Source organism: Cygnus olor, chromosome 3 (genome assembly GCF_009769625.2).
Source record: "Cygnus olor isolate bCygOlo1 chromosome 3, bCygOlo1.pri.v2, whole genome shotgun sequence".
Lineage (NCBI taxonomy): Eukaryota > Metazoa > Chordata > Aves > Anseriformes > Anatidae > Cygnus > Cygnus olor.
In genome coordinates this window covers 59,052,206-59,079,598 of record NC_049171.1, presented here as the reverse complement: position 1 = coordinate 59,079,598, position 27,393 = coordinate 59,052,206, and the positions used below count along the sequence as shown (strand labels likewise).

Here is a 27,393-nt window from a genome sequence, read left to right as displayed (position 1 = left end):
CCTGATCGAGAAGAATGCAGGTCTCCTGTAGGGTTTGTTTGTCATTTTTCCCAGACCCATGCCAGGATGGCAAATTCTGATTTTATTTTATTTTTTTTATATCTAGAGAAAATTTAGACCATTTGTTAAATTCAAACTCAATTTTTGAGGTTAAAGATTGGATATGTACCTCAAGGAAGCTGTAGCCATACTTCCTTCTAAACCCATAATGCCCAAACGATAGGTTAATTTCTAGAGAACGGTGAAGTTTTACCATTTAAAATTTCGCCTTGGGAATTTTTTGATGAAGTTAGCAATTAAAATGGGCTGCCCAGGGAAGTGGTTGAGTCACCATCCCTGGAGGTCTGAAAAGACGTTTAGATGTAGAGCTTAGTGATATGGTTTAGTGGAGGACTTGTTAGTGTTAGGTCAGAGGTTGGACTCGGTGATCTTGGAGGTCTCTTCCAACCTAGATGATTCTGTGACTCTGTGATTCAAAGAAGAGAATGTGATTCCTGGTGGCTTTTTAAAATCCATGACTTGGGACTAGCTAATCTGCATGAATTTCTTCACATGATTTCAGCATCCAAGCTCTAGCTCAGTGTCTTGGCTCGAGACCCGCAGTCAGCATTGTCGGGGTGATTCATCCAAGCAATGGTTCTGTCAGTTTTGTTACTTGCAAAGTACCTCATTTTATTAAAAATCCATTTGGAGATGGGTGAAAATATACACAGAGTGCAAAGGAAGAAATACTTTATTGCGAGCATGGATTGAGAAATGTATGAGACATTTCAGAATATACTGTTATATATCAAATGAGGAAAAAAAAATAAGCCATGAAGCATGAGATAAATGACCAGTGCTTGAGACCAATGAAGAATATGCACACAGCTGTTCTAACAGCACAAAACCGATACCAATCACAACGTATTAAATAACTTTCATCATCAGAGGAAATTTAAAACAATATTTATAAAAAGTTCAAATATTGGACCTATTCCTGCATTGTACATCCAAAGCTTCGCTGAATCTTGTGGGTTTATGGAGGGAACAATGACACCCCGCAGAGCAAACTGACACCCCACCCCAGGCAACCGAAGGTAGAGATGGAGGAGACATCAAAAACATAAAACATAAAACACTTCTACAAAAATGAAAAGGCAAATATCATCCCGAGGAATATTATTATTTTCATGAGATCTTAATTGCAGCATCCTGACTCCATTAAAGCCAACAAGAGTTTGACATTGAGATCAGTGGAGTCTGAATTTCATTCTGAAATTTAAAACATTCTTGTGTTAGTGTAAACATCAGCAGAAACAGCATATCAGCATCTATACATGTATTCAAGTGCTGTTAAAAAAAAATAAAAATAGACAGTGCTAACCCAAAATGCCAGTATGTATACAAAAGGCAGATAATTAAAAGAGCTTTTTTCAAATACACACGTTAAAGTATTTAAAAGCATCTATATTTTTAATATTCGTATATCACTGCTAGAGAAAGAATCTATGAGAAAAGTCTGAATTTTTCACAATGATAAAGGAAGGGCACAGTGTTTGCTCAGCTTTATTTGACGCCAGTAGTTTTCCACTTTGGAATCATGTTGTCTACCTGCACACTCACATGTGTTTCAAAGTGGTGCTGAGGAGTAGTTGTATTTAATGATGAACTATACTCCTGTGCAAGTACTTCAGTATATTCCTCATGAGCCATTTACACCAAGCGTTATTTTCAGTAAAAAAAAAAAGATGAACAGGGATAAGAAAATTTCTTGAAGAAATGTTTTTCATCTTCTAACAACCTGGTGAGATCTCACATCACAGCAATTTACAATCATGCACTTGGCGATCCAGAGCTGATACAACTTTTCCATTTACTGTTAGAGTTGTGCCTGTCTTCAAACAATTCTTTGCTAATTTTCATGCGGATCTCTGGACTGGATAACAGCTCCTTTATCTGATTCAGTCTGGATAACAGGGCCTGTGTTTCTCTGTGCAAAGCTTCCTTTACTAAGTCTGCTTCACGGTTCTTTCCTAGAGGAGAAGAACAATATAATGTTTTGTAATAACTAATGTCACTTAGAATCATTAATGTACAGAGAAAAAGAGATCATATCTGTTTTGGACAGTATTAAGTGCTTTTTCCCATATTGGTTTTTTATAAAAAGGTACCCTGTCAAAAAAAAATACAATTTGCATCAACAAATGTTACCACAAAGTACAGAACAGAACGGTGTCACATTTAAGAGAAACTCCTGCTATATTACATACTGTGTAATAGTATCTGTGAGGAATATCTGTAGTGGTAATTTTTAGCCTGGGATGACTGCCGCTGACTACGAAACAGAATGTGCTCTCGCATCCAGCGAGCAGCCCTGTGGCAGCGCCAAGCAGCACGGAGGGCATTGTTTCCACATATGGCGAGGCCCCTTCCGTGGCCATTCATTACAACCCAAAAGGCAAACACAGAGGGCTCAGTTTCTCTCCAAAAGCAAGGAAGGGGCTCTTGGTGAAGAGCCAGTGAAGACTGGAGCTGTCTGATTCACCATTCTTGCCTTTTTTCCACAGTCCATCCCTCTCAGCACTCGACAGATTTTCAGCAACGCCAGCACTTGTTAGACCCGTCGGCAGTGTCCTTCGGTTCAGAACAAACTTTTGATAAGAGACTCACAAAGCAGAGTGCCTGTCACCCAGCACCACTTAGCAAGTTTCAGCACGGAGCCGGGACATGTTTTTGTGGGTATTCTCGGTGGGATATTTGCTCCTGGGCTTTTCCACAGTGCTCACTTGCTGTTGTCATTGTCGCTCTCATTCTTAGTGCCACTAGCTGCTTCCTCAGTTTTCACAGGGCTTCCATCAGTCTGTCTGGTTTTGTTTTGCGTTTCTTCTAAATATTGCTGTACAGCCTTGAGCACTGCGTTCTCCACCAGCCTTTTGCTGAGGCTCACCAGCTCTGCATCATCTGGCTCTGCTGCATGTTTTTCACCTATGTGTCACAACAGACAAGAGAAGGAATTCATTGCCACGGAAAGACAGCAGCCAATTGTAATTGTACCAGAAGCCTCTGGCTGAGCTGGACATCTAGATTTCAAGTTATTAGCTGGATTTAAGACTGCCTCTTCCTGACTGTAAAATAATTTCCCCCTCCACGAGCTCTAAATCGAGTGTTTCATGAGATGTATACAGTAGATCAGACTAAAAATATTTCACTTCTTATCTTTATTGTAACACTCCTGTAAGCCACTGACTAACATTAGGAGCACTGAGTCAGCTTAGAAGAATAAGAGGCGTCATTTCTTCTGGTCACCAATAATCCATGCCATCTGGGCAAAGGTGAAGAATATGACACACGATTTACATTTTAGTAAAATTCTTAAGTCTAGCTGCCCCTGTTTTGTAAGTTTGCTTAATAAATCTGAAAGCTTCTACCTTACTTATCCATTGCTTATCATTCAAGAGTTTCTCATGGGAAAAAATGGTTAAAATACCCTAAGATCAGGTTAAAAAATATTATTACTGTTATTTCAAAACAAAGCATAAAACCTGGAAAAAACATGTACCCCCTCCCAATCTCTCTTCAGTTTTCTCAATAAAGTTCTGACACTGAAGGAATGCAAGTGCTGAGTCTATTCATAGGTATCCACTGATAAAAGCAAGAAGCTGGCGTCTCCCTGCTTTGTTAAGAATTCACAGGAGTAAACACACACAACTAAATAACTGCACACATAATGAGGGTTCCCATATAACACTAAACACATTTTAAAATTGTCCTTTTCCACGAATCATTTTCCTAAGCACTTACACAGCCTACTGCAGCATCCTCCTTTTATGAACAACGTAACTGAGGAAAAGCGGATTTCGCTGTCCAATTTCCACCGGCCATATAATTTGTGCCTGCCACTTTGCAATTTCTGGCACTAGGTAAATAACCGTTTCTCTCCCCGTGCATTTAAAGGCCATATCTTTAATGGCCCTTTCTGGAATTCGCGTTCTGTAACCAGTAATAAGATGCTGCTTAGTCACACACATCTGGTGAAAGAGATACTATTGTATGTTCTCAGCACTAAGCTTTGTACTCTTCAATTATCTAAATTTGTTCTTTTTCATATATGTAAATTTATTCAAGTTTGCCAGCACATATAGATTATAGATATAAAAGACTTTTATTAGTCTTCCTAGGGGACTGTAGAATTTGTGAGCAATTTCACTGATAAAACATAGATCGTATGGGGATTCAAGAGGGAGAGGTACGCAGAAGCCTTCATTTCCAGAGGCAGTGCCTCTGTTAGCTATTAGCAAGAGCATCCTGCTCTGGAACAGGAGGACAGACCAAACTCCTCCAGCTCTGGGCCTCTGCAGTGCTGCTACTGTGGGACAGCAAGAACTGGGGTCTCCAGCTGAAGAGGGATCGGACTAGACCTGGGCACAACATTTCATTAGGTTTTGGAAAAAGATGGGAAAAGCTCCTCCAAGCTTTGATGAGTTGATCCCATGGGCTCCTCTGAATGCAACCCTTTGATTCCAAATTTCCTTTGCTTTTATTAAAGATACTCAGAACTGAAACAAGATGTTTTGGTTGACACTTTTTTTTTTCCCCTAGCAAATAAACAGACCAGCACCGTGCTTTCCAGTTAAGAGTTTCAGATTTCTCAGAATTGCCAGTGAATCACAGAAATTATTATTCACACAGCTCTAATGATCTGTCCAAGCAACTCTAAACAAAATCAATGGGAAATTGGTGCTCAGCGACTCCAACACCTGACCCTACTTAATATGTAGAATATGAGTAATCAGCCACAGAGGCCTTCAGATACCCCAAAACAGTTGTGATTGTATTTGTTCAGAATGCTGTTTTACTTATAGTACATTATGTATTATTCTTGTATTGTAAGCATGGACAGTGCTCTTCTTTCACAAGTACTTTCTGCATTCTTACAAAACAGTTGTCATTTCCACATATATAGCAAGTCCATATATATATATATATATAATATATATATGCACAAACTGCATTTAAAAACTTCATATTAAGTAGATGGTTCACTAATTTCTCAAGCATGAAAAAAAATCTGAAATATCTAAAATGAGCCTTCCAAAAGTACAGTATATAAATTTAAAAAACAGTTCTGTGGCTTTTATTTATTTCTAATATTTGAGACTTCCATGGCTCACCAGCAGTCTGTAGTACCATGTAAGTCTGTCCTGCATTCCAGCTGGGAAGACTTACACAGGACCTGACTGACGTGTGACTGCGTGCACATCCTTATATGAAGAGTAACCCTGGATTTATCTTCCAGTCACTTTTGTGGCCTGGCACACGGGACTATATGATTCACTCATCATCTCTTTATATGTTTAGACTCCCTAAATTGCACTTGTGTGTGTGCGTGCATGTGCGCAATGCTAAAGTTCATTGGCAAGGCAGTTTTGTACTGCGGTACGAAACTAACCATTCTGTAATTCATGACCATTAACAAAAAGAAATAGGTCAGGTAAAAATAACAAGTATTGATCACCTATATTTATGTGAATATTCAATGTATACGTCTTCTTCATATATCTTTCTCCATGCTGCATCTGCTGCTTGCCTACTTCTTATATGTATAATTACTTTGCAACAGGCTTCTTTGTGTAGATTGTCTTATATTACATGACTTATCTAATATCAGTATAGAGTCATTGATGATAAGGAAGTTTTGGATTTAAAGGGGAGGCTTAAAAATTCAATTCAGAATTACTTTGTAAACTCTGTTCTGAAAAAGGGAACAGATATATCATGTGCACTGTATTTGCATCTACAGTAGGCCTGTTAGTATGGACTATGTCACTACTATATTTCTGTGAATGATGAAAATAAAAAACCCTTCCACTGCCTTCTCCTGCATATGGCTCAGAACAAAAATGAAATAAAGCTTCCATTTTGTTTATCCCAGAATTCTCTATTTTCAGAAGATGAAAATAAATTCATATTCTGTGAATATATTTAAATTCATGCATCCTTTTTATTATTTATTGAAACTAAAGCATACCTGTTGTCCTGAAATGACAATTTTTTTTTTTTTTCTCATAAGAGAATGCACAGAATTATTTGAAAGGGGATTTATGATGCCACAATGTGCTGCTGTTAGTTATGGACACGAATGGGAGCCCTGCAACCAAATCCACGTTGAGACCAAATTCACGTTGCAACCAAATTCAGTGTTGCATCTCCCTACTGGACTAGGTTTACTCTCCAATTCTACACTCCCTTACATTTTTACAAGACTGTGATCTGGATTTTGAAATAACGCACTGGAACAAATCACCTTTGGTGGTCCTGGTACAGACTTTTCATGGTCCTGATACAGCCTGTTTTAGGTATCCTTGTGGTTTGGAGAGGCAGGACAGTTTATCCCTGTTTATATTACTAGTCTGCTTTTGTGAGATTTACCTTTTGTGACTTTGACTCTTTTGTGAAAGAGTCAATAGTACCTCCATTTTACAAGAAAAGCCAGTTTTACAGCCTTTTACCAGCTACATTCCAAGACAAACTTCTGCAGTCCTTGTCTCATGGCCTTAATACACTTGGTGGTTTTGTTTTTGCTTCCAACAACCTTTCATCACAAAAAATGCGGCAAATTATGAAGGAGGCTGCTGGTATTTTAAATAGGTGAATAAGACCAGCTGGGAAGTCTGTTTTCTGAAAGCAGAGATTACAGGCAGTGCCCTGGGGACTACTGTGGTAACAGACATGCCTCTATCTCCCATTTAGTTCATCAATTTTCTAATGTTCTCTTTGCAAAATCTAGAAATAAAAAGCCCACAAGAGACTTCAGCGATCTTTCAAAAAACTAAACATTAAGAAAATCCTTCTGAAAGGAAGAAATGCTAGAAAACTTAATTTTTCTACTTACACTGTATCTCTTGCTGACACCCAGATAGTGAGCCAAGTCACTGTTGTATACGCGCAAAGCTTTCAACTTCACCAAGACTCCCTTTCTGCGGGTGACCCCTCAGTGACTGAGAAGTCCACTCTAAGTCATAATAACCACTAACCATAAGATAATTTATTATTACCTCCTCTGTAGAGAGGGGAAGGCTTTGTTTTTGTGTAGTATGGTGAGATTGGAAGGAAAGAAACACTATCCTAATTATTGGCACACCAAGAAACCTTCAGCAGATGTCTGTCATTTATTTCTGTCTATGATGGGGTTGGAGAAAACAGAGAAAGGCCAATAAAACCATTGCCAGATAGATTTCAGCCATGTGAATCCATGTAGCTTGTGACTTCGGTGGTTGTGCCTTTACCATGGCTCACTATCTCTGTTATCAGGAAACGACTTAAGACTGAAGACGTTATTTATACTCACAACATCCAGGCAGCTGTAGGCTACTGCAAGGCTGCCATGCCCTGCTTCACCTCATGGAAATATCTAGTTGGTGCTACAATATACCTTTGTGTCTGCAGAATCTGATTCAAAATTAAATTAAATCTCAGTGACATCAGTCAGAATCTGATGAGGTTCCCATATCTGCACACCGAACTGCAGTGTCCTAGGTATCAGTCCAATGTGTTCAACATTTTCTTTACTGAGGACTTTCAGATAAATTTGATAGGCCACATATATTAACAAAACTCTAGCATTAGAAAAATACCATCACCGTCATCCTGCCAAGACAGAGTCCACAGTCCGTAATAAACTGAATTACAAGCTACATCCAGTCAGCAGACCGTATACTTCCCCCCATTGCAGCAGACTGTGAATCATCCAGCACAGTCAAGAACATGTAATGAACACAAACATGAGCATGTGCCCATATCTAATCAGCACAATAAGCATCAGCAGGAAAATCACAACCCTAAACAATTCCTTGTTAATTAGGAAAGACTTTCACAAAATGTCTCAGGCGGTCACTTAAGAAATTGGCACAAATAAAGCGCTGAGAGGAAGGGTGAAATTATAATGATGTTATGACATTACGGTAAGGACATTTGCATTGCTGCATATTCCCATAAATGATGCTAAGCAGCATGTGCAGTTTAGCTCATCGTGGACATCTGAAAAGCCTTTTTTTGGTTTTAAGTATGTTGTTCTGTACATATAGGACTGCCTAACAGGGTAATACGAATCATCTCTTTGTGCAGAATTAATGGGTTTCTAGTTTGCTGGATTTTAAATTTTTTATTTGATTTGATCCATCACGGAATATAGCCAACAAAAACATGAATTTCTAGTGAAGAGGAAATTCTTGCACCTATTCAGGGAATATGATGTTCTTGCCAGTTTCAGGGAGGACAGCAACAATACCTGCAGGCGGCCTTGGATTTGGAGGCTTGGCTAATTTGGAAAATTTTTGCTTTGTTTCAGACAAAACCCTTCAAAGCTCAGTGATCTACGGTTTCTGAACACCTCTACCTACAAGTGGAGAAACACAGAACGTGCTCTGCTAAACCTAGTCATCCTCCTATGAGCACTGAAGGATGTGATACCACAGACATGAGCCTTCCAAAACACCAACAAACCTAAATCATAACTAAAGATAACTAAGTCTCTATCTCTCCTTATTTTCCTATTAAATGAGACCTGCTGACAGAGAAATCTCCTGATTCCCCTAATGCAGTTTAAAATCTTATGAATTCATTAATTTTAAGCAAGTCTATGATACCATTGTTTGCTATTACACTAATGGCTGAAGGAAAGAAGGTTGCTTTAAACAGCTCTAAGCTTTACTCGACTTTCTCACTGACAGGCAGGTCGAGAAAACAGCCCAGGTCACGGTCACAAAAGTGGTTTTACACAACCACATGTTGTGCATGCTGACCACAGGAGAACTGAGCCCCCTGGATGGATTTACTCACTCCTCTTTACCATCCATAGCCACGTCCAGTGGCTTCATGCCAGACATGAAGGAAGTCGAGAGAGACCAGGCCTTCCTGTCCTCTCAGGAAGCATGACTTGTCTAAAGCTCAACTGTGGCACAGGTTAGGTCTTCAGCAGCCCTCAAGAAATGTCACGCACTGTGCAAACAGCGTATGTTGTTCCTCCATCGACCACGTTTGTCAGTGACCACAGACAGGGCTGGACGGTCTCAAAGGCAGAAAAATCACTCAGCCAGGTCACCAGGCTGCGTGGGGTGTAGGCCCAACACATGCAGCAACTAACACGGCACGCACAGGTTTTGATTCCTAAAGACCAAATGCGTTGCCAGATCATAAGGCTCTCTGCTTACAGGACATTCAACTGTGAAAATCAAGAATTTACTCCAGAGCACGACAAGGGAAATCATTTAACATATATTCACCTATTTTTTTGTTTTCTAGCCCTCTTATATTCTCTGTGAACTTCAATTTCTTTTCTTAAGGTTCCATCTGTTACACAGCTTCCAACAGAACTGGACTCTGTTTTGGCTGGGACTTCTTAATGCTACCATAAAGTAGATTTAAATCAAACAAAAAGCAACCTGTTTTTTTCAAATATGACAGATGGATCTTACCAAGTGTCAAGTGAAGGTCAGCAAGCTGGTCCTGCATTGTTCAGCACTGGGCTGCTTCTCCTGAGCTCAGACCAAGACTCCATACAAACTCATGCTATCAAACAGTCTCTCGCATAATATGTCTTTCCTCAGGAAAACCAATTTTGAATATATTTTGTAAATTATGGAGAGAAAAGTCAAATTTTAATCAACAAGCATTAACATTTCATTATTTCAATTACTGCAACATGAGTTGCGAAACAGCTGCATACTGTTTGAACTGCAGAAGGAAGGTGAAATCTTGTCCAAAAAAACCATTTTGTAGATATAATTGCTATTAAAGAGAATGCCCAATAGTGTCCATAAAATACTTTAATTAATTGCAATTTTTATGGAAAATGCAATTTGCAAGATGGTTTTTATCATCTCTTTAATCATAATTAATTAGGACCTAAATCTAACAGAAGGCTGAAGGCAGTTCTTTTGGTAGAAGCATCTCACACAAGCTTGAACTGGCAGTGTAACTACAACCCAACTACCACTACAACTACACATTTCAGGTTGGAAATTAGGAGGAATTTCTTCTCAGAGGGTAGTCAGGCATTGGAACAGGTTGCCCAGGGAGGTGGTGGAGTCACCGTCCCTGGGGATGTTTAAGGAAAGGTTGGACGTGGTGCTTAGGGACATGGTTTAGTGGGTGACATTGGTGGTAGGGTGATGGTTGGACCAGATGATCTTGGAAGTCTTTTCCAACCTTAATGATTCTCTGATTCTATGAACCCAAAGTTGTCTAAACAGATGAGTCTCACCCCTTTCCCAGAATCTTGCATGAAGGAGCTGAACCCCCTTCATCAGCTTCTTGGGCTTGAAGTTATGTATTTTTGAATGTACGAGTAGTTATTGTTGCTGACTTTTGTTTCATGGATCAAGCCTCCAGAATCTGACCAATTTTGTTAATAGCTTTGGGTAAACTAACATAATACCCTTAAGTCAATTTGAATCTCATTGCAAAAAACATCATTAAGTACTCATCACAGCATTTCCTATCTCAATCCCCTTTATTTATATTTTGCCTTAAGTATATAGCATGATTTTTTCTTACTTCCCTTTTGTTTGCCACATATATGTGTACGTGTCCTCTGCTCTACCACGTATAGGTTTATGAAAGGCTTGTAAATACGAAATTCATTTTTGACACATGGAAAGATTAGTCCATAAAAGTTTAGCCCTGTATTTACATGCTACAGTTCTGAACTCAGAACTACTCACAAACATTTCCTCAGCTTTAATTTCTCTCAAAGTCCAAATATACTTACTTGCAAGAACACAATCTTGATGTCAAATAAAAAAGAAATCTGGTATCTTAAGCAATGATTTCAGATAAATGTTTGGTCATAATAAATTATTCTGTCATGGGGTTTTTGGTCATCTTAGCCATATGATATCAGAGTGGCTGCTAGTTAAAGAGCTGTTAATAATAATGAAGGTGCAACCACAGTTAATCTAATTCACAGGAATCTAAAAATTGTTGCTGGAGCACAGTGTAAAGAGAGACCACTTAAATGTATGGATGAAAAAAAAATGGTTTACAGTTTACTGTGTCATAAACCTAAATTTAATGTAATCAATCCTTTACATAAAATAACCAGATTAGGACGGACGGGGACACACACACACACACACACACAAAATAGAATAAGGATTCTAGAAGACAACACTTCTTTTTCTTTCCTATTTTATGTATGAATAACATATATCTGAAGTTGATCAACAATCACTTAATCAAACATAACATTATTCTGCAGTCTGTTTCACTGTTAGAAATCAAGAACCATTGAGTCCTGATTATTTGTTTAAACCAGTGGGCCTTACTGTTCACATCCTTCCTATGTGAAAAATCTAAGAGCTGTAAAATCACTTTCTTCATAAACAACATAAAACTTGTTAAGAACATAGCTAATATTTCTCTACCTAACAGCAACACCTCTTTCACAAGATTCCCTACAGCTCCAAAAATGCACTCCATCAAGAGAATAACTCACTCTCTCTTTCCCCCATACTTCTATTTCCTCAGACTCAGTGAATCAAAGCCTATTGTACTAGCACTTCAATGAAATCAAGTCGGAAAAATACCTCTACCATGCCAAAAACTGAACTAACCATCACAACTTTTACCATCTTACACGGTACAACTGATTGCTGATTACCATGCCTTAGAATTGATTGTTCTGTTCTCTTTCTGCCCCTTCTTCCATTCTCAGATTTTATTTTTTCTATTGACACAGTATTCCCAACTTGATTCTTTCGTCCTTATCAACCTAATAATTGTAACTGTCCCATTCTTCTGGTCCTTTATTTCTATTAGGTTAAACAGCTCTCATTTGGAGTTTCATCTTTGCCTCTTCCTCCCCTCTTATTTTAAAGTAATATTTTTCCTCAGTCTTTTCTCAACTCCAGGTAAAGGAATAAAGGTTTGATATTCAAGCTAAAAAGTTTTTTCATTTCTCTTCACTACATTCAGAACTAGCCTTGAAAACAGAAGTAGCATTTTTTCTTCACTCCAGCTAAATACCAGTGCATTTGATTCCATAGTTCCCTTTGCCTTTCTATTTCCACACAGAAAAAGCTCCCCCACTTTATTTTTGGCTAGAAGTGCCAAGAAAAGTTCAGTACGATGTGGAGAAAGGAAGGAGTTGGGCAACAGTTCCCCGTAAGAGCGGATCATATTGTTCATGGCTTTGAGATTTCCTGAGAAGGGTAAACACACATTTCAGTCACATGGCACAATGCAATGCGGTGCTAACTCCAAGAATGCGAGCACATCTATACCTCAGGGGGTTATGCGAAGTGACCACATCACAGTAACCAGAGCTCTTGAGAATTAGCCCATAGCCTGGGTGCAGCACCACTTGGAGCCAGCTATTCTGCCGCTGCTGTAGGACCTCACACTTGGATGCATCTTACCACATAACGGGTTTTTATCCGGAGTCTAATCCTGTAATCTCTTCTTATTTTACACCTTGTATAGAGATTATGGCTAAAAAAAGGATCAAGGGAATTAAATTCATCTTTCAAAGCAAAATGCTGAGCTTCATTTGGAACGCAGTTAGTATTACTGCTATTCACTTGCACTGAAGTGAGCATGACAGGCAATGTCCCAGTGGCCTGGGCTGTGTTATATCAGGCCCTTCATCCTTGCCATACCCGGCCCTCATTCCACATTTTCCAGCCCCGCTATAAGAGAGAACACACACAGTGGGGTCAACATAAAGCAACATTTACTTCACTAAATTAGAGGATCGAGTGGTTTGAAATATGCACACACTGTATCTAATTTCACGTTAACAAAAAGAAGATAACTCCGGACTTCAGGAAGGTGTCTGATCATTGCACTCACCTCAGCCTCCGATTATGTTTAGAGGAACTACAAGAAAAACTTCCATGTTGTGCTGAAAAAAACTTTTGCATTCTATTACTGACGTGTCTGTGAAAAGTAAAAGAGGAGCAGAGAGAAGAGAGGAAGAAAGAAACCTTTTTGATTGCATTAGTCTATGCTGAGTGGTAATGGATTTTTAAGACAGCAAAAAATATTATGCATTTGCTGATTCTCCTCAGCCACAGTAAGTGCTGCAAAAAACATGCCTGATATTTAATATGGCTTTGTTCAATCCTTGTGCTTTGTACTAAAGTGGAAAATTGAATAAAATGCCATTTAAAAAATTATTGCTATTATGTGAAACAGAATGAGTAACACAGTAATAGACCATGACAAAATACATTTCTCTTCTTAGCAAGAGGATACAAGTTCTCCAGCGAGAGTAAATGAATTATCCGTGCCTCAGTGTTTTAACTCAAAGCAAGTGGCCAGGTGAATTTCACCTGAGATTGGCAGATATTCAGAGAGATTAAATCATCTGCAGGAACGATAAAGCTAATAGTGGATTTGGAGACTTTGTAGATTGGGATCCAGACAAGATACATAATAAGGTGCAAATTTTCTCTGTATCAATGTAAAATGGCAAATCCTAAGGTTCACGAGGGCTCCAAGCAGGGGCATGAGCCTGACAAAGTTCAGCTGTGTGTGCTAACAGCAGAATTACAAGCCTAAAAGCACCAACTATTACAAAGCTTTGGCAGCCCCAGAAGCGTGCTAGTGTGTTACACTTCTAGATTCTTAAGGCCCGGGGACTTAGTCTATATTCAAATGTTTCCTTCGGTGGGAGATAACTAGATTTTAAACAATATTTATGGCATCTAGCCCATTATCCTTTTGTTAATGCAGGATAATTTCCTATCCCTTTCTCCAGTCTGACTTCCACAGCATAAGCAACCCCCCTCCAAGACTGCAAACTCCTCGCTAACTCTCAGTCCCTTCTGTCAATTCTACAACTCAAGCTTTCAGAAACAGGAAGACAGCTTTACTCGAGTATTAGGAATAGCAAGAACAATTAGAAACATTACTTAATCAGTAGTAATTAGCTGCTGAACACCAAGTGTGTATGCCTTATTACAATAATTTTCAACACACCTTGTTTTCCATTTTGCCTGGTGTTCAGCAAATAATAGCAGACCAGTGTTATCTAAGGGACAACCACTCACTGGACTAAGGACCTTTGCTTGCCTTGCTTACTTTATTTGTCTGCCTCGTTTGCTTTATTTGTCTGCATTCATCTGAAAATCTCAGTCCCAATACCGCAAGAGACTGCTGTAGAGACTGCTCCGCGGTCCAGCATCTGTCACTGTCAGGAAGCTTTTCCTGAAATACATACAAAATGTTCTCTCTTGTTCTTATTTTGCATGATGTAATAGAAGTAATCCCATGATATCTTAACAGTTGCTTAATCATGTTAACCAGTTCCTCCTCCTGCCTTCTGGCTTTGTAGCTATTTTCTAAACTTCTACTCAGAAACCACATCGGCTGTAGCTCCATGGATCCCCAGCCATTTTCTGGAAGAGCAGCCTGGGATCCTACAACGCTTTTGGAACATTTTCTTCTGTAGAAGCAACCCTTCCTCCAAACTTCTTGCACGTTACCAGCCCTAACTCCGATGGCCCCAGCTGAACACAGCCTTCTCAGTGCAACACTGGCCGTGCCCTTCACCGCTCCTATTGTGCCTCTTGCACTTCCAGGACAAAAGTTACACTGATCTTTCTGGGGCAGACTTAATTGGCACCAGATGCACATCGTTTATGCTAAAACATAGGTCTGGTGATGTGCTATCTTGCTGGGAGGGGAAGGAGAAGAGAAGAGAGAGTGTTTGGTGTTTTTTTCTTTCCCAAAGGTGAACCTTTCTTATGGATGAAACCTGCTTTCTCCCCTTTTTCAAAGGGATCAGAGTACAGCCTCCTGATCATTCCAGGTCAGCAGGAAAATGTCAAGTTTGACAGTCCAATTATTTGTCCAGATTTCAGTTCCTAGAGATCTTTAATAAAACAAAATGAAATACCATATATAATTAAGAAGAAAAAAGTAATCTGTAAGAGAGGCTGTGCAGACCTTCCTTTTTTTTTTTTTTCCTTTTTTTTTTCATTGTAATACTTTAAATGTTTCCAGAAGAAAGGTTAAAGCACGCCTGCCTGCTTCCAGGAATACCACTCTCCACTGGAAAACAAAGCACACAATTAGCAGGCATTAAGCACTACAATCAAGGCAGTACAAGAGCGAAAAAAGCACATTTAAAACATCAGGTTAGGAAGGAGGAGACAACTACTACATATCGGGCATATAACACTTTCCCCCTCCCCAGCGAGGCTATTCTATTCCTGTAATACACGTTTTTCTCCATATGCTACGATTTCTACGCTGCGACTGGCTCCGCTCTGAGCCCACAGGGACCAGGTGCCGGTACGACCTGCCACAGAGCAACACAACAGGTCGCAGTAAATGGGCACCCAAATTGGGGTGGCTGTTTGTGTCGGTACCAGAGAGGTGTTTGGTGCTCAGCGTGTCACACTTCTCGTCTGGCTGTAACACGGGTTTGCTCGCACATCACTTCGGAGCCAAGAACGAGCATTCAGCTTAGGCGGTTCCCTTTCGTCATTTGGCAAGCTGTCTGTCGTTAAAGTAACGTGAAAGTAATTTCTGAAGCCCAGCGTTTCATTCAGACACACGGGGCTATGTCGATACAGGTGAGCTACGCAGTGCCAGTATCTGCTCTCTGGCAGTGAGGCCAGTTAGCAGAAGATAGCTCAGGTCCACACCACCCACTTGTGCTCACCTCTGCAGCAGCACGGCTGCCTCCCACCTGCCTGGGGGACTGGATTCAGGTCGATGCTAGCTCCCGAACAGTGTCTAGGAACTGTTTCAGAAAGCACTGTTTCTCCAGGGAGGCACTATACCGGGGTCCACAGTAACAATTTACGAGCACAGGCAACCAAGAATATTAAACAAGAACGGTTTCACAACGCAGTGCAGCAGCAGCTGGAGTAACACAAGTGACAGGGGACGGGATTTGGCTTGAGACTCCAATAAAGCTGTGGGAACAACACAGCCAATTTCCTCTTCCACCACAATGAAATCCTCCTGCAGTACTTCTGATTTAATCTTCAGAAGTAAGGAAGTACAGAGGTAAAATTCATAACCCTTGAGACTTTCTGACACTTTCTACTTTTCAGGGCAGGTCTTACAGGACCTAAGAAAAACATGCTGCTCCTTCCATTGTTTGGCGAGTAGCATGTAGCACGAGCTCTTTTTTTCAATGTGTATAGTGAGTTTTGGGGCATTGTGCCAGAGCATACATAAAGCTCAGTCAACAGAGGAAGGAGTATATGAGAATAAATATGAATATGAGAAACAGTACTGAGCAAGGGGACCTCCCTCAGACAGAGTAAGGATAATATTTGGATGCTGTTCTCATACGTTCACAGGGAATATAAGGCAGCTTTTAATAGCATCTGTGATAGCAACAGCCTCTAATTTACACTTCGGGAAATCAATAAAAGCATTAAGTTGTAGCCTTCGGTTTATTCAATAGTACATTAGCGTGAAGCAAGCACAGTTCTGAGAAGCTAGTCTCACCTTATCTTCCTTTTACTGCAGCAATGGTCTTACTAAGATTATCGTTAAACCATCTTAACAGCTTAAAAGACAGAATATCTCATATCTAAGTGTGTACGTGGTAAATACAGGATACATCTTATCGTAAGTAATCGATGTTGATTGACCAGCATACTTACAGAAGTATGAGAAATCCAATACAGTGCTTCTCTGTTTAAATGAAACATCTGCATATAGGACAATTAGCGAAGTTACTCCCTCCAGTTCACCTAAAATATACTTGTATTTATTTACTTTGTCTGCTATCCTTTTCAAACCCAAGACGACACAGGATAGCAGTAAACAAGCTGCTTAAGGGAACTGTTGTAAATGCAGAACATTTAAAGTGATCTTATTCGCCTTACAGGTTCACTCTCCTCTCCCTTGAAGAAATCACACTGGACGTCTCCTGCAACAGCTGTGCGAGCAGAACACCAGGCTTCTTCCAAGGGAGCCTGACTTCTTCTGCCCAGGGCTCAAAGAACAGTATTTTACCTGTCCTCCTCTTCTTGCTATGTACTTATGAAGTAGATTCCAAATGAAGCTGGCCATTTGTCGGCTTGCCATAGGAACCAGTCCCTCTGGTATTATTTATAGCAAGTCCCTTTTACATGGGCTCGCTGATATTCCCATCCATCTCGCTGCAGTCCTTGACTCCAGGGACTGCCAGCAGACTGTCACAGCCATGACAGTTGGCAGGCCAGGTCCTTGGTTGGTATAAATCAGCACTATTCTTGCTTACAGCTGCTAAGGATTTCACTTGACATTTCAGTACCGCTTTATTCACGCCCCAGATAATTTGTCTCACTTTCATGGTTTTACTTGCATGTTTCGCAAATATCCTTAAACACTTAACTTGCTTCTAATTAAATACTCCAGCTGAAGTATCCTTTTAGACAGCTTCTAAGCACTGCAGTACCTAAACTGTATGTTATCAAAATTATTATTTTTAAATGAATATAACTATTATTAACTAACTGGGAATTTTAATGTACACTGGAAAATTATCTGAGATTTTATCACTAGTAGAAAGCAATCATTTTTGTTATACAGAGTAAGTTTGTAGGCAAAAGCAATGTGAATTCTTATTTATGTTACACTGCAAATTGACATATAATCAGTTGTTACCCCTTTACAAAATAGAAAAGGCCCATTACAGTATAAATAAAAAGAGAGATTCATCTCTATTCAAGTTTTTGCTCTAACTTCATGTAGGAGATTTACAACACATAAACTAATTGCAGTCAAAAGATTTTGCCCCATGAGAGACGGCATTCACCATTCTTTGGTCTGTGCTGTTTTGGTCCTTTGAAGCAAGCAGCAGCATAATTTGGAATATTAAATGCAATTATCAGCTAAAATCTGCCACTGCAGCTGTTGGCCAACAGAAATGCCCCGGGCCATTTGAATTCTATTGCAGCAGAACTCCTTCATACTTCAAGTCATCATAAAGATTCCTTTTCCCACTACTGACACAGAGTATTTTTGATACAGTCTTGGACCTTCCCTCCTGCTGCCCAACAGGGCAGTGAAATGACCCACTGTGCATGGTATTTAAGCTGCTATCTATACAACCAAAGAAATTTAAGGCTCATTTCCGCATCTACGGAAGCTTCGTGCTGCACCAAAGATTCGTAAATCGATTTAATGGAAGGAGCACCGGTGTGCTCAGTAAAGAGATCAAGAATATAATACTTTTCTTTTGGAATATGCTCTTTCATTTGTGCAGTTCTTTGAACGAAATTCCTACTGGAGACAACAAATAAAACATCTGGTTAATGTCACTGTTAGAAATATCTCCACATAAGCAAGTTTCTAGTGCACTACCTCTCCACATGGACTGCCGGACCTTGTAGTGAAGTGTGCTAAAAAGTTACTTGGTCATAAATTTTGAAATAGTGATCAAATGCAAGAAAACAAGTGACGGAAATACTTCGTGGCATAAACCTGCAGTAAAATAAATATTAAGGAAGGCCTTTCTCCTTTATAGAGGATTCCTTTTTATGTTCTTTACAATGGGAGCAACACCGAACGATACTGATCATGCCCTCTTACTGTGTTTCGTTTCTGCCCAGAAAGAGTTGTACAGCCATAGTATAACAAACAGTACATTTCTCTCAACCCACTCAATCACTGTCAGACTGAGGAGTGCACTGACGAGTTCCAGCAGTGGTGACCTTTGTATTGGCTGACTGAGATCGTAGGCTCAATTCCCATAATCTGCAAAGAAGCCTTCAGCTGTAAACAAACCAATTTTAATCTTGTCTCTCATCTTTACTCAATGAAAAAACCTGTAACTGAGTTATCCGCTGCAGCACTAACATGACAGAACAGTGAAGAATTTGCTCTTGTATAATTAGATTATTTCACCTAAAAATCCACCAGTGGTTCATAGAATGCCCTTCACTGCAGAAATGAGGTATAAACTTGCATCAGCCATCTCGTTTTCTTCCATGGCTCTTAGCAGTCCCAGATGGGCATTAACTATCATTTCTTTCTCAATAAACTTATTTCTCAGAGAATTACAGTTTGGCAGATCAGAAGAGGATGGAGAAGCATACAGATATGAAGATAACCTTTCTGTGAAATGTAAACATGATAAACCTTACAGTACCTTGTAAGTTAACCAAGCAATGAAGAGTACTGCATTTTATCTTGCTGGGCAACAGCCATGAGGCAATACAACTAGGAGGGATGGCAAGAGGGAGGCACATAGTCTATACACCTCTCACAGAGATTTGCCTCTCCAGCTATTCTTGTTGCAGCTCCCAAAAAGCATTAGGACTACAATCGGGTGCATTCCGGTTGTTCTCTCCATCCAATTCTCATTTCACGTCTACTCAGTTTAATATTTGATCCACAAGTATCACCAGATCAACCTGCACAGAAGCAAAGCTTAATATTTTAGACAGTAAAATCCCTTTAATTGTGCCAAGGGAGTACAGTTTTATTTAAACCTTATCTCAATATAAATATTATTAAGAGTCTGTTGAGAAAGACACCATAACCAAACTGTTCTGGTCAATGCTCCCAACATCGTCTGCTGGCAGAAGGAGGACAGCATTATCATGTCTGTATGCGTACACAAGGGATCGAGGCTGCTCAGCGCTTTGCAAGACTGAGCCCACATATTTCTGAAGCAATATACAGATACTTTTTACTTGATCCAGTCTTACACTGGAAGAAGTTATGGTGCCTAGCTGCTTCTTACCATCATCTGTCCTCTGGGTTTTGTAGAATTCCTTAATACACCTCAATCAAAATTTGCTGGGTTAGTTTTGAGCAGAGAAGGAGAAGTGTTTAACCTCACTGAGGTGATTTTGCCTTAAAGGAGAGCTCACATAACCTGCTCTGCTGTGGGATGGTATACACAGCATACATCACCAGTGTATGGTCTATGTGATCAATGATGGCGGCAACAATGACCACGTGGGATCAGTAAACTCTTCGGTCAGTACTTCTGAATCCAGAAGAGGATGGGGTTTTATGGCCTTAGAGCCATTACTGTTTTGCTTACCTAAGAACTACCGGCCTAACAACTTTGTCAATATCAACATTAAATTGTGTTGTTAATTAGCACCGTGCACAACCACGTATTTCTCACTGGAGTTCTCTAGGAAAGAAGGAAGGTTCTTCCTTCCCACCAGCCCACCTCAGAGCACTGGCAGGGTTATCACAAGTGTGGCCAGTTTTCAACTTTATAGTCTCATCAGAGAGGTGGGCATGCCGAATATCACACAATTCCCATATACGGGGCCAAGATGAATACAGTCATAACAAAGGGGAGAGCAAAAGACATAGTTATCTTACACCCCTCTCTGCAGATTTTTGGAACCTAACACAGTTGTGGAGGTACTCACAGTTAATTAACTGTAGCATGCAAAGAGCCAATAACTGTAGCATGCAAATAGCCAAATGCTTGGCCTCAATATGGAAATCAAACACGTAATTTCAACACCATAGGAGGAATCTGTGCAAACATAGCTGCAAAATATTGCGCATCAGCCGAAAGCCAAAAATGTCCTCATTTTTTCCACCTACTCAAAGTGATGGTTTGGCAATTATGCTTGTTATAAAACGGCCATTAACCTATTTATTTACCCTTAGATGCTTAAGCTAATGGTCAGTGCTGATACAACACCAGACAGGAACAAACTGCCCAGAAATAAATCTAGGAAGGAAATTTTAAAAGGGCCTAAACCACCAGCAGAGACCTCTTCTGCAGCAGGCTCCCAGTGGGGTCAGTAGAAGAAAGAAAACAGCCAATACATTGCAGTAACAGTGCGCTGCACTCAGGGACCTCTGTGCTTCTCATCTTGCTACAGGGTCACAAATCACTGGAGGCTGGTTCTCTGCCAACACACTTTTTGAAAATGGGATCCTTAAGTTTATAAAAGTCCCAACTCTACCAACATATCATTTCAGCGCTCACATCACCATCTCAAAGTTTTTCATCAGGCTCTTCTGAACTTTCTTCTCGGTGTGATCAGGAAGAAAGGTATCTGTCCCATCATGAAACAAGTCACCTACACCTATTAGCTTGCCCTGTATTCCGCTTGCTTTAACTGAAACGAACTGAAATCTCTTCCTACCTTCTCACAGGTAATTCTTCACGTCCTTTAATACAAACAGGTTTGGTTAAAGGCATCACTGAAGTTTCCCAGTATTCAGCGGAAACAGATCACTGTGGTCCAAAGCACTTCCACATAAGGTCCACATACATCTTCATTTTGCACATAAGTACATGTTACATAAAAGTTTAGACTTTAAACAGATTCTACAATTTTGTGTATTCTAGAGCAGTTACAAATTAGCCTGGATTTTTTTAGATTATGTACCAGAGAACTCCCTGTCTTTGTTCATGTTTCCTTTCAGGAAAAAAGTAGTTCTGCCATGTCTCTAAATAAATTCTATAATAAACACTGCTACTTTCCCCCATCAGTAACATAACTTAATAGCAAGGCAATCACATTTGACTTGACTCATCTCCAGAACTTCCAGTTGCAATTCATTTTACATAAAACATCCTGACAGAAAGGTGGCAGAGATCCCAACATCTGCAGCCTAATACATTATAGAACAAGACAGGCTGCTGTATCCTCGTGGAACAGGAAAATGCAGCCTAGTTTTAAAAATTACAGACTTCTGTGCTTCAGAATTCCTTATACCCAAATAAAAATTGGAACAAAAATTAAAGAATTTCATTTCTTTCCATGGGATACAAATGTTTATAGGACTTAAGTTTTGACTTATTTATCTTCTATTAAACATAAAGGGAAAAAAAGAAATTTTTTCTCTTTTCAATTAAAAGTCAAATACACCCAAAATGACTACAGATCAGACAGCGGAGGAAATACAGCAATGTGTTTACACCTTGTAGGACTATTTAATAAAAGCAGTAAGTAATTTTAACTTAATAACACCATGTAGAGACATTTCAATTTCAAGAAGGCTTACATGTAGGCATATGGGTATATCTAAGATCATTGTAAGAACTCCCCAATTTCATAGTCACCATTATTTTTATTCTTTTTACTTCAAGATGACTATATTCTTCCATTTTTTAAGCCATAAATAGGCATCCACTGCTTGGGGGGGGGGGGGGGTTCATTTTTATTTTTATTTTTTTTCTAAATCTATTTCATTCTATTTGAAAGCCCGTTCTTCTACCATCCCCTTCAGGACACCTTGTGATGAGGTTGAACTTAACAGTTCAACTAACTCCCCTATTTTATCACCCAGATTTTCTCTAAATCTCTGCTTTCTCTTCATCTTCACTGGTACCTACAACTCCCCCACTACTGCAGCCTTAATTTTGCATTAATGTACAAAATGGTTGCATTAATGAATGAGGGGTTATTTTCTAAGCCGTTGTCAGTCCCAAGAATGGGCAAACAAGTAGACACATACCGATGCTACACACACACACAAATGACAGCCTTGGGTGTCATCAAGCCCAGTCGTTAAACCGAACATCACTGGTTGCAGGAGAGATGTGTGAAACTTTGAACTTTGACTTAGTGAGTACTGAACATTTAGTTTTGGCGAGGACCACCAAATCCTAAAGGAACTACTGATAAGATCATGCCCCATTTTTCAGCCCCATATTTCTTTACAATGCAACAAGGTCCGTGGGACTGCTGTCTCTGGTGTCCCTTTTCTTCCAGCAGAAAATGGAAGCAACGTTAGCAGCCTCATCATGGGCTTTGTGATGGGAAGAAGACAAACAACAGCTAGTGATTATTCCGGTTGTCATTTTGAGGAATGCACCTTTCCTTCAAACTATTTGGTTCTTCATCCACACCATGCACTGCTTTGTCTGCACATACCTTGTGTGTGAGTGAAGAAACAAAACTGCCCAGGGAGATTAGCAAGACCGTAAAGAACAGAGGCACTGTTCTTCTGCTCCAAGAATGGAGCGCGTGTAGGGCTTACCAAGCTCAGCTGATGAGTGGGTGTTTTCATATACAAAGAAAAATATGGGAAAAGGATAGTGTCTTTCTGGTACCAGAATGGGTATCACTTTGAGCAGCTAGGAATTAAAATCCCAGAAAACAGAAGTGAAAATGACACACAATCTGCTGGATAGGGACCTATCAGTATTGGAAACTAGTTAGACAGCTTGGCAAGCACACAAGGACTGTTTAACAACAAGGACTGACTTACTGTTTGTGGTAGGCAAACCCATCCTGGCTCTCATGACGGAAGGCCAGACAATGGCTCTTTTATGTGGACATTGTACAAACACAAAATAATTGATGATAACTTCCAACAAATCAGAAGTTTAACCAAGTCATTGACTTACAAATGTAACTTTCAGGATTTTCAGAATTGGTTCAAGACCTAAATAAAATGGTTGCATTTTGTTCACTGTCCTTTCATTTAGCCTGAAAAAAGGATCCCTAGTTTGATGCAATTTGGCAATTTTTGGTGAGGCCACAAGCGCAAGAGGGGGACTGATTTTCACTCACCTGGCTGTGTGTTCAAGCGTCCCTGGTTCCTGCCCACATGGTACGTAGCCCCAGTCCCTGCATTCATTCACTTATCTCCCCAACAATTTGCATGTATTATATTCAATCTGCGCCATAAGTAATATTGTACAGTAGCTATGAAATAATAAATTAAGTGCTTAATCCCATTAAATCAAAACACATGAGAGTGCTCAAATTGCTCTGCTCTGCTCCCAAGTTGTTCATTTCTTAGAGTGCAAACACATTTCATGTGATACTTTGATATGACCAGCCTTATTTCACATACAAAATTACTGTTCAGACAGTTACTGGTATGTTCAGTATTTAACAGTCTTTTTCAAACAAAAATTTCATGCCAGTACAAGATCCAAATCCTTCATTTCCTGTTTGGAGCCAGGTAGAAAATGGGCTAAGATGTACACAGATAAAATGTAGCGTAACAATGATTATTTTGCAAAACGTTTTCTTTTATGCCACATTAAAGGGTGTCACACTAGGAAATTAAAAAAGAAACCAACCCAAACTTCAGACCAAAAATAAGCTTCCAATAAGATCATTTCAACACACAGGAGTATATGTTAAAGATGTTTTTGTGTAACATACGTAATCCTGATGATATTTACAGCCCCCACAGTGCTGGCTGTTTTATATGTCGTGTGTGTTTATGAAGATGTAGTGTGTATTAAATACACACACATAATTAAGCTACTTCTCAGCACGTACCAAAGATATACTTCAAGTAGAATTCAGTCAAAGTAAATAAGGAAAAAATGTATTAAAAACAGTGAATTGGCACCTTTGGCTTCACACATTTACTGTAATTAATCTCTAATTGCACATCAGAGCATGGAATAAGAGAGGAAGAAAATCTCACATATTTAGCACTGACACAATCAAATCAATACCAGATCTAACTCCAAGATATATATCGTATAGCGAATTCCTCCATGGCCACAGAAATATCAAAAACTGTTAGACTATACATATATTTCAGAATATATTTTTGGAATTTACACTCTTTCAGAAAGTCTCTTCTTAAGTATAAAAAGCCAAATTTTGAAACTCCCACCTACTTCTTTGAGGTGTAACATTGTTGAATGAGGGCAAAAATAACATGGGTTGTAGTTCTGCTTTGTTTTTTAAAGCAACTAATTTCTACCCTCGTAATTCTCATTTGAAAGAAAATACTTCATAGATTTTTATCAAAATGTACGTAATTTCTAAAATGATTATATCCATTCACAAGCATAACTTCCAATTTACAGAAATCTGAGGGATCTCTTGCACAAGATCAGGACAGTGACATGAAAAATGACTCAATTTATGTACCTAAAAATTAATAAAAACTAGTTAAGTCACGACTCATGTTAAAGGACTCAACATAGGATGCACAGATGAATATACAGGAAGGCAGCGCTTGGAGATGCCGAATCAGGTGTCTGCATCCCTACAGAGAGCCTACCTGTGTTAGAGTGGTTAAAAGATCGTCCACTGAGACAGCTGCGAAGAATAGGCTGTGAAAGTCCTAAATGAGTAAGTTACAACAGCTTCTGCTTAGGCTTTACTTGTATCTCTGTCCCACAACCAGTGGTGAGGGCAGGTATTTCTTTCCTTCCTTCTCTGAACAATACCCTAGCTCTTTGCTCCCCAGGGACTTTCTGTGAACTGATTTCTCTCAAGTGTGGCAGGAAAATTGTCCATTTAGCACTCGATAAAACAAAATGTGTTTGTTGGCATGACTAATAAGGTTCTTTACAAAATACGTATTTACACTGTAAAGCAGAAGACAGTACAGATACTAGAAGTTTACATAGATTCAAGAGGTGACTTGAAAAAAAATTAAGAACTCAAAAACTAGAATGCCAGCCTGCTTCAGGAGGCCTCCAGCCACTGGAGCATTTGAGCTGGACTTCTGGAAAAAAACCCTTGTGCTCACCCTTTTCTAGTAGTCTTACTAGGCACACCATGCTTGTAATGCTGGGGAGAGAGGTCTTTAATCTGGGCCAGAACTGCCATTCTTAAAATCTTACCACAACCATGAAGCTTGGCTAAGTGTTTTCCCAAAGTAGCATCTGTATTTGAGGAGACTGGATATGAAATACACGCTGCGTGTGAATGTGAATGCCTTACTAAGTAATGAACTCACAGCGACGTAATGACTGGCATTTGTCAGCTTGTTTAACCTGAGGAATGTCAGCTGAAACAAACCTATGGAAAGACAATAATGTTTGGGCACTTTCGTCTTCACCATGACTGAAGCGACTGGCATGGTGAGCTGCTGTTTCCTGCAAATGCCTGCCTTTATTTAAAGCAGGGGCAATAAAATAGCCTAGCACAATCAGTTTAAGGGCCATCATGATAATACGACAGGAAGACAACAAACGGACATACAAGTCATTCCCTTCTGCCTGCCCTGCCTCACACCCTGTTTAGCCAGGGCACGGCTGTGGTAGACCTGCTGCCATGTGCAGCTCCTGCTTGCAGTTGCAGAATTGTAGGACATCCAGAGTTGGAAGGGACCCACCAGGATCACTGAGTCCAACTCGCCCTGAGGAAGAGCCACGCTTAGCATGACAAGCTCCGGGAAGCCATGGGACAAGTGAGTTGGCACCAGCAGCTGAAGGGAAGGAAGGCTCTTGCTCTTTTTTTCTCTCATTTCACCCAACTGTGCTGGACTGAGGAAAAATCTAATCACTCACCATCCTCATCAAACACTTGCTTTACCTTCCCCTTTTTAAGGTGTCTCGGTACACCTTTTTCCCCTGCAGAGACTGGCAGCACAGTGCCATGTCTTTTTTTTTTCTCCTCATTTCAGACATCGCCCTCTTACCTCAACCATTACCAGACCTCCTTGCTTCAGATCCCCACCACCCTGTAACCACTCTCTTTGTCCTCTCCTCCTTCCCAGGGGCTCGTGCCGCACTTTTCAGTCGCTGTATGTCAGAAATGTGCCCCTTCCCAAAGCCCTTCTAACTTCGTGCACAGTGACATCCCTCGAATGATTTGTTCGACTACAAGCAGAGTCAGGTCATGCTACGCTACATGCTACATTCGCTGTATGTTACGTGCACTCGCAGGAGCACATAGGAATAATCCTGGTACGTGACAGGTGATGCCAGAGGAAAAGTCAAAAGGCAGCAAAGTGAAAGGACTGAGAGAAACCGGATGCAGGAGGATCAATCACCCTTGTATCTTTTGTTCTGTGTCAACAGAGCTGTCTTAAAGAACAATTTGTATTTGCCGTCTGTCCCCGCCTCTGCTGCATATTAGAAATGAGGTGCACAAAAAGACATTCTGTACTGGCTTTGTGATTAAAAAAAAAAAAAAAAAAAGTTTGGAAATAAATTCCTAGCCATTTTCCACTAAAAATTTGTAACATTTATCCTCATACCATGACCTGGAAAGGAAAAACATTTTAAAACAGCCAACTCTTTTCTTCAGGCTGTCTTCTAGATTTATGGCATTATTGGTGTATACATTTATTTTAATTAATGATATGAACTCTAATTTTATTTATGCCTAGACAGCTTCCTGAGTAACAAGAATAAAATATAAACTGGATCCATAAAACTTGATTTTCTAGCCTATAGCTAATGAATTACGAGAGTTCAGTTCAAACTGATTTCAGAAATAACGTTGACAAAAATTTGGCTGCATTTTCTAGAAGAAAGGTTGAAAATATTTCACTTAGTAGCAAGTTGAGAGTAAATATTATATTGTGTAACCCAACTTCGGACACACATCAGTTTCAATAGAGAATTTAACAGAAACAACAATCCGGCCAAAGCAGCTACTTCGACTTGGAGCAGCGAAGGACGAAGCGATGAGAACCGCTTCCTCTAATTCAATTTGGATGTACTCAACCGAAAGCAAAACCAGGGAGATACGCTTGCTAGTCACCCCAGACACTACCAGGTGAAAGAATTTGTAAAAGTGCCATTATTCCCTCATT

General features: G+C 39.8%; 1 protein-coding gene across 2 annotated transcripts in view; it reads right to left on the bottom strand.

Annotated features, from left to right (window-relative positions):
- Positions 1-715: 715 nt before the first annotated feature.
- AKAP7 (A-kinase anchoring protein 7) overlaps positions 716-27,393 on the bottom strand; it is a 90,930-nt gene continuing 64,252 nt past the window's right edge. Inside the window, exons 8-9 of one of the 2 annotated variants that reach the window (XR_005818362.1) lie at positions 2,253-2,967; positions 716-2,015 (exon numbers count right to left, since the gene is read on the bottom strand). Coding sequence is in view for 1 of the 2 variants with exons in the window: in XM_040552388.1 (XP_040408322.1) it covers positions 2,765-2,967 (203 nt within the window). In the remaining variant the exon portion in view is untranslated. Of the gene's footprint in view, positions 2,968-27,393 lie in introns of both variants that reach the window. The other variant, XM_040552388.1, reaches the window with a different exon arrangement.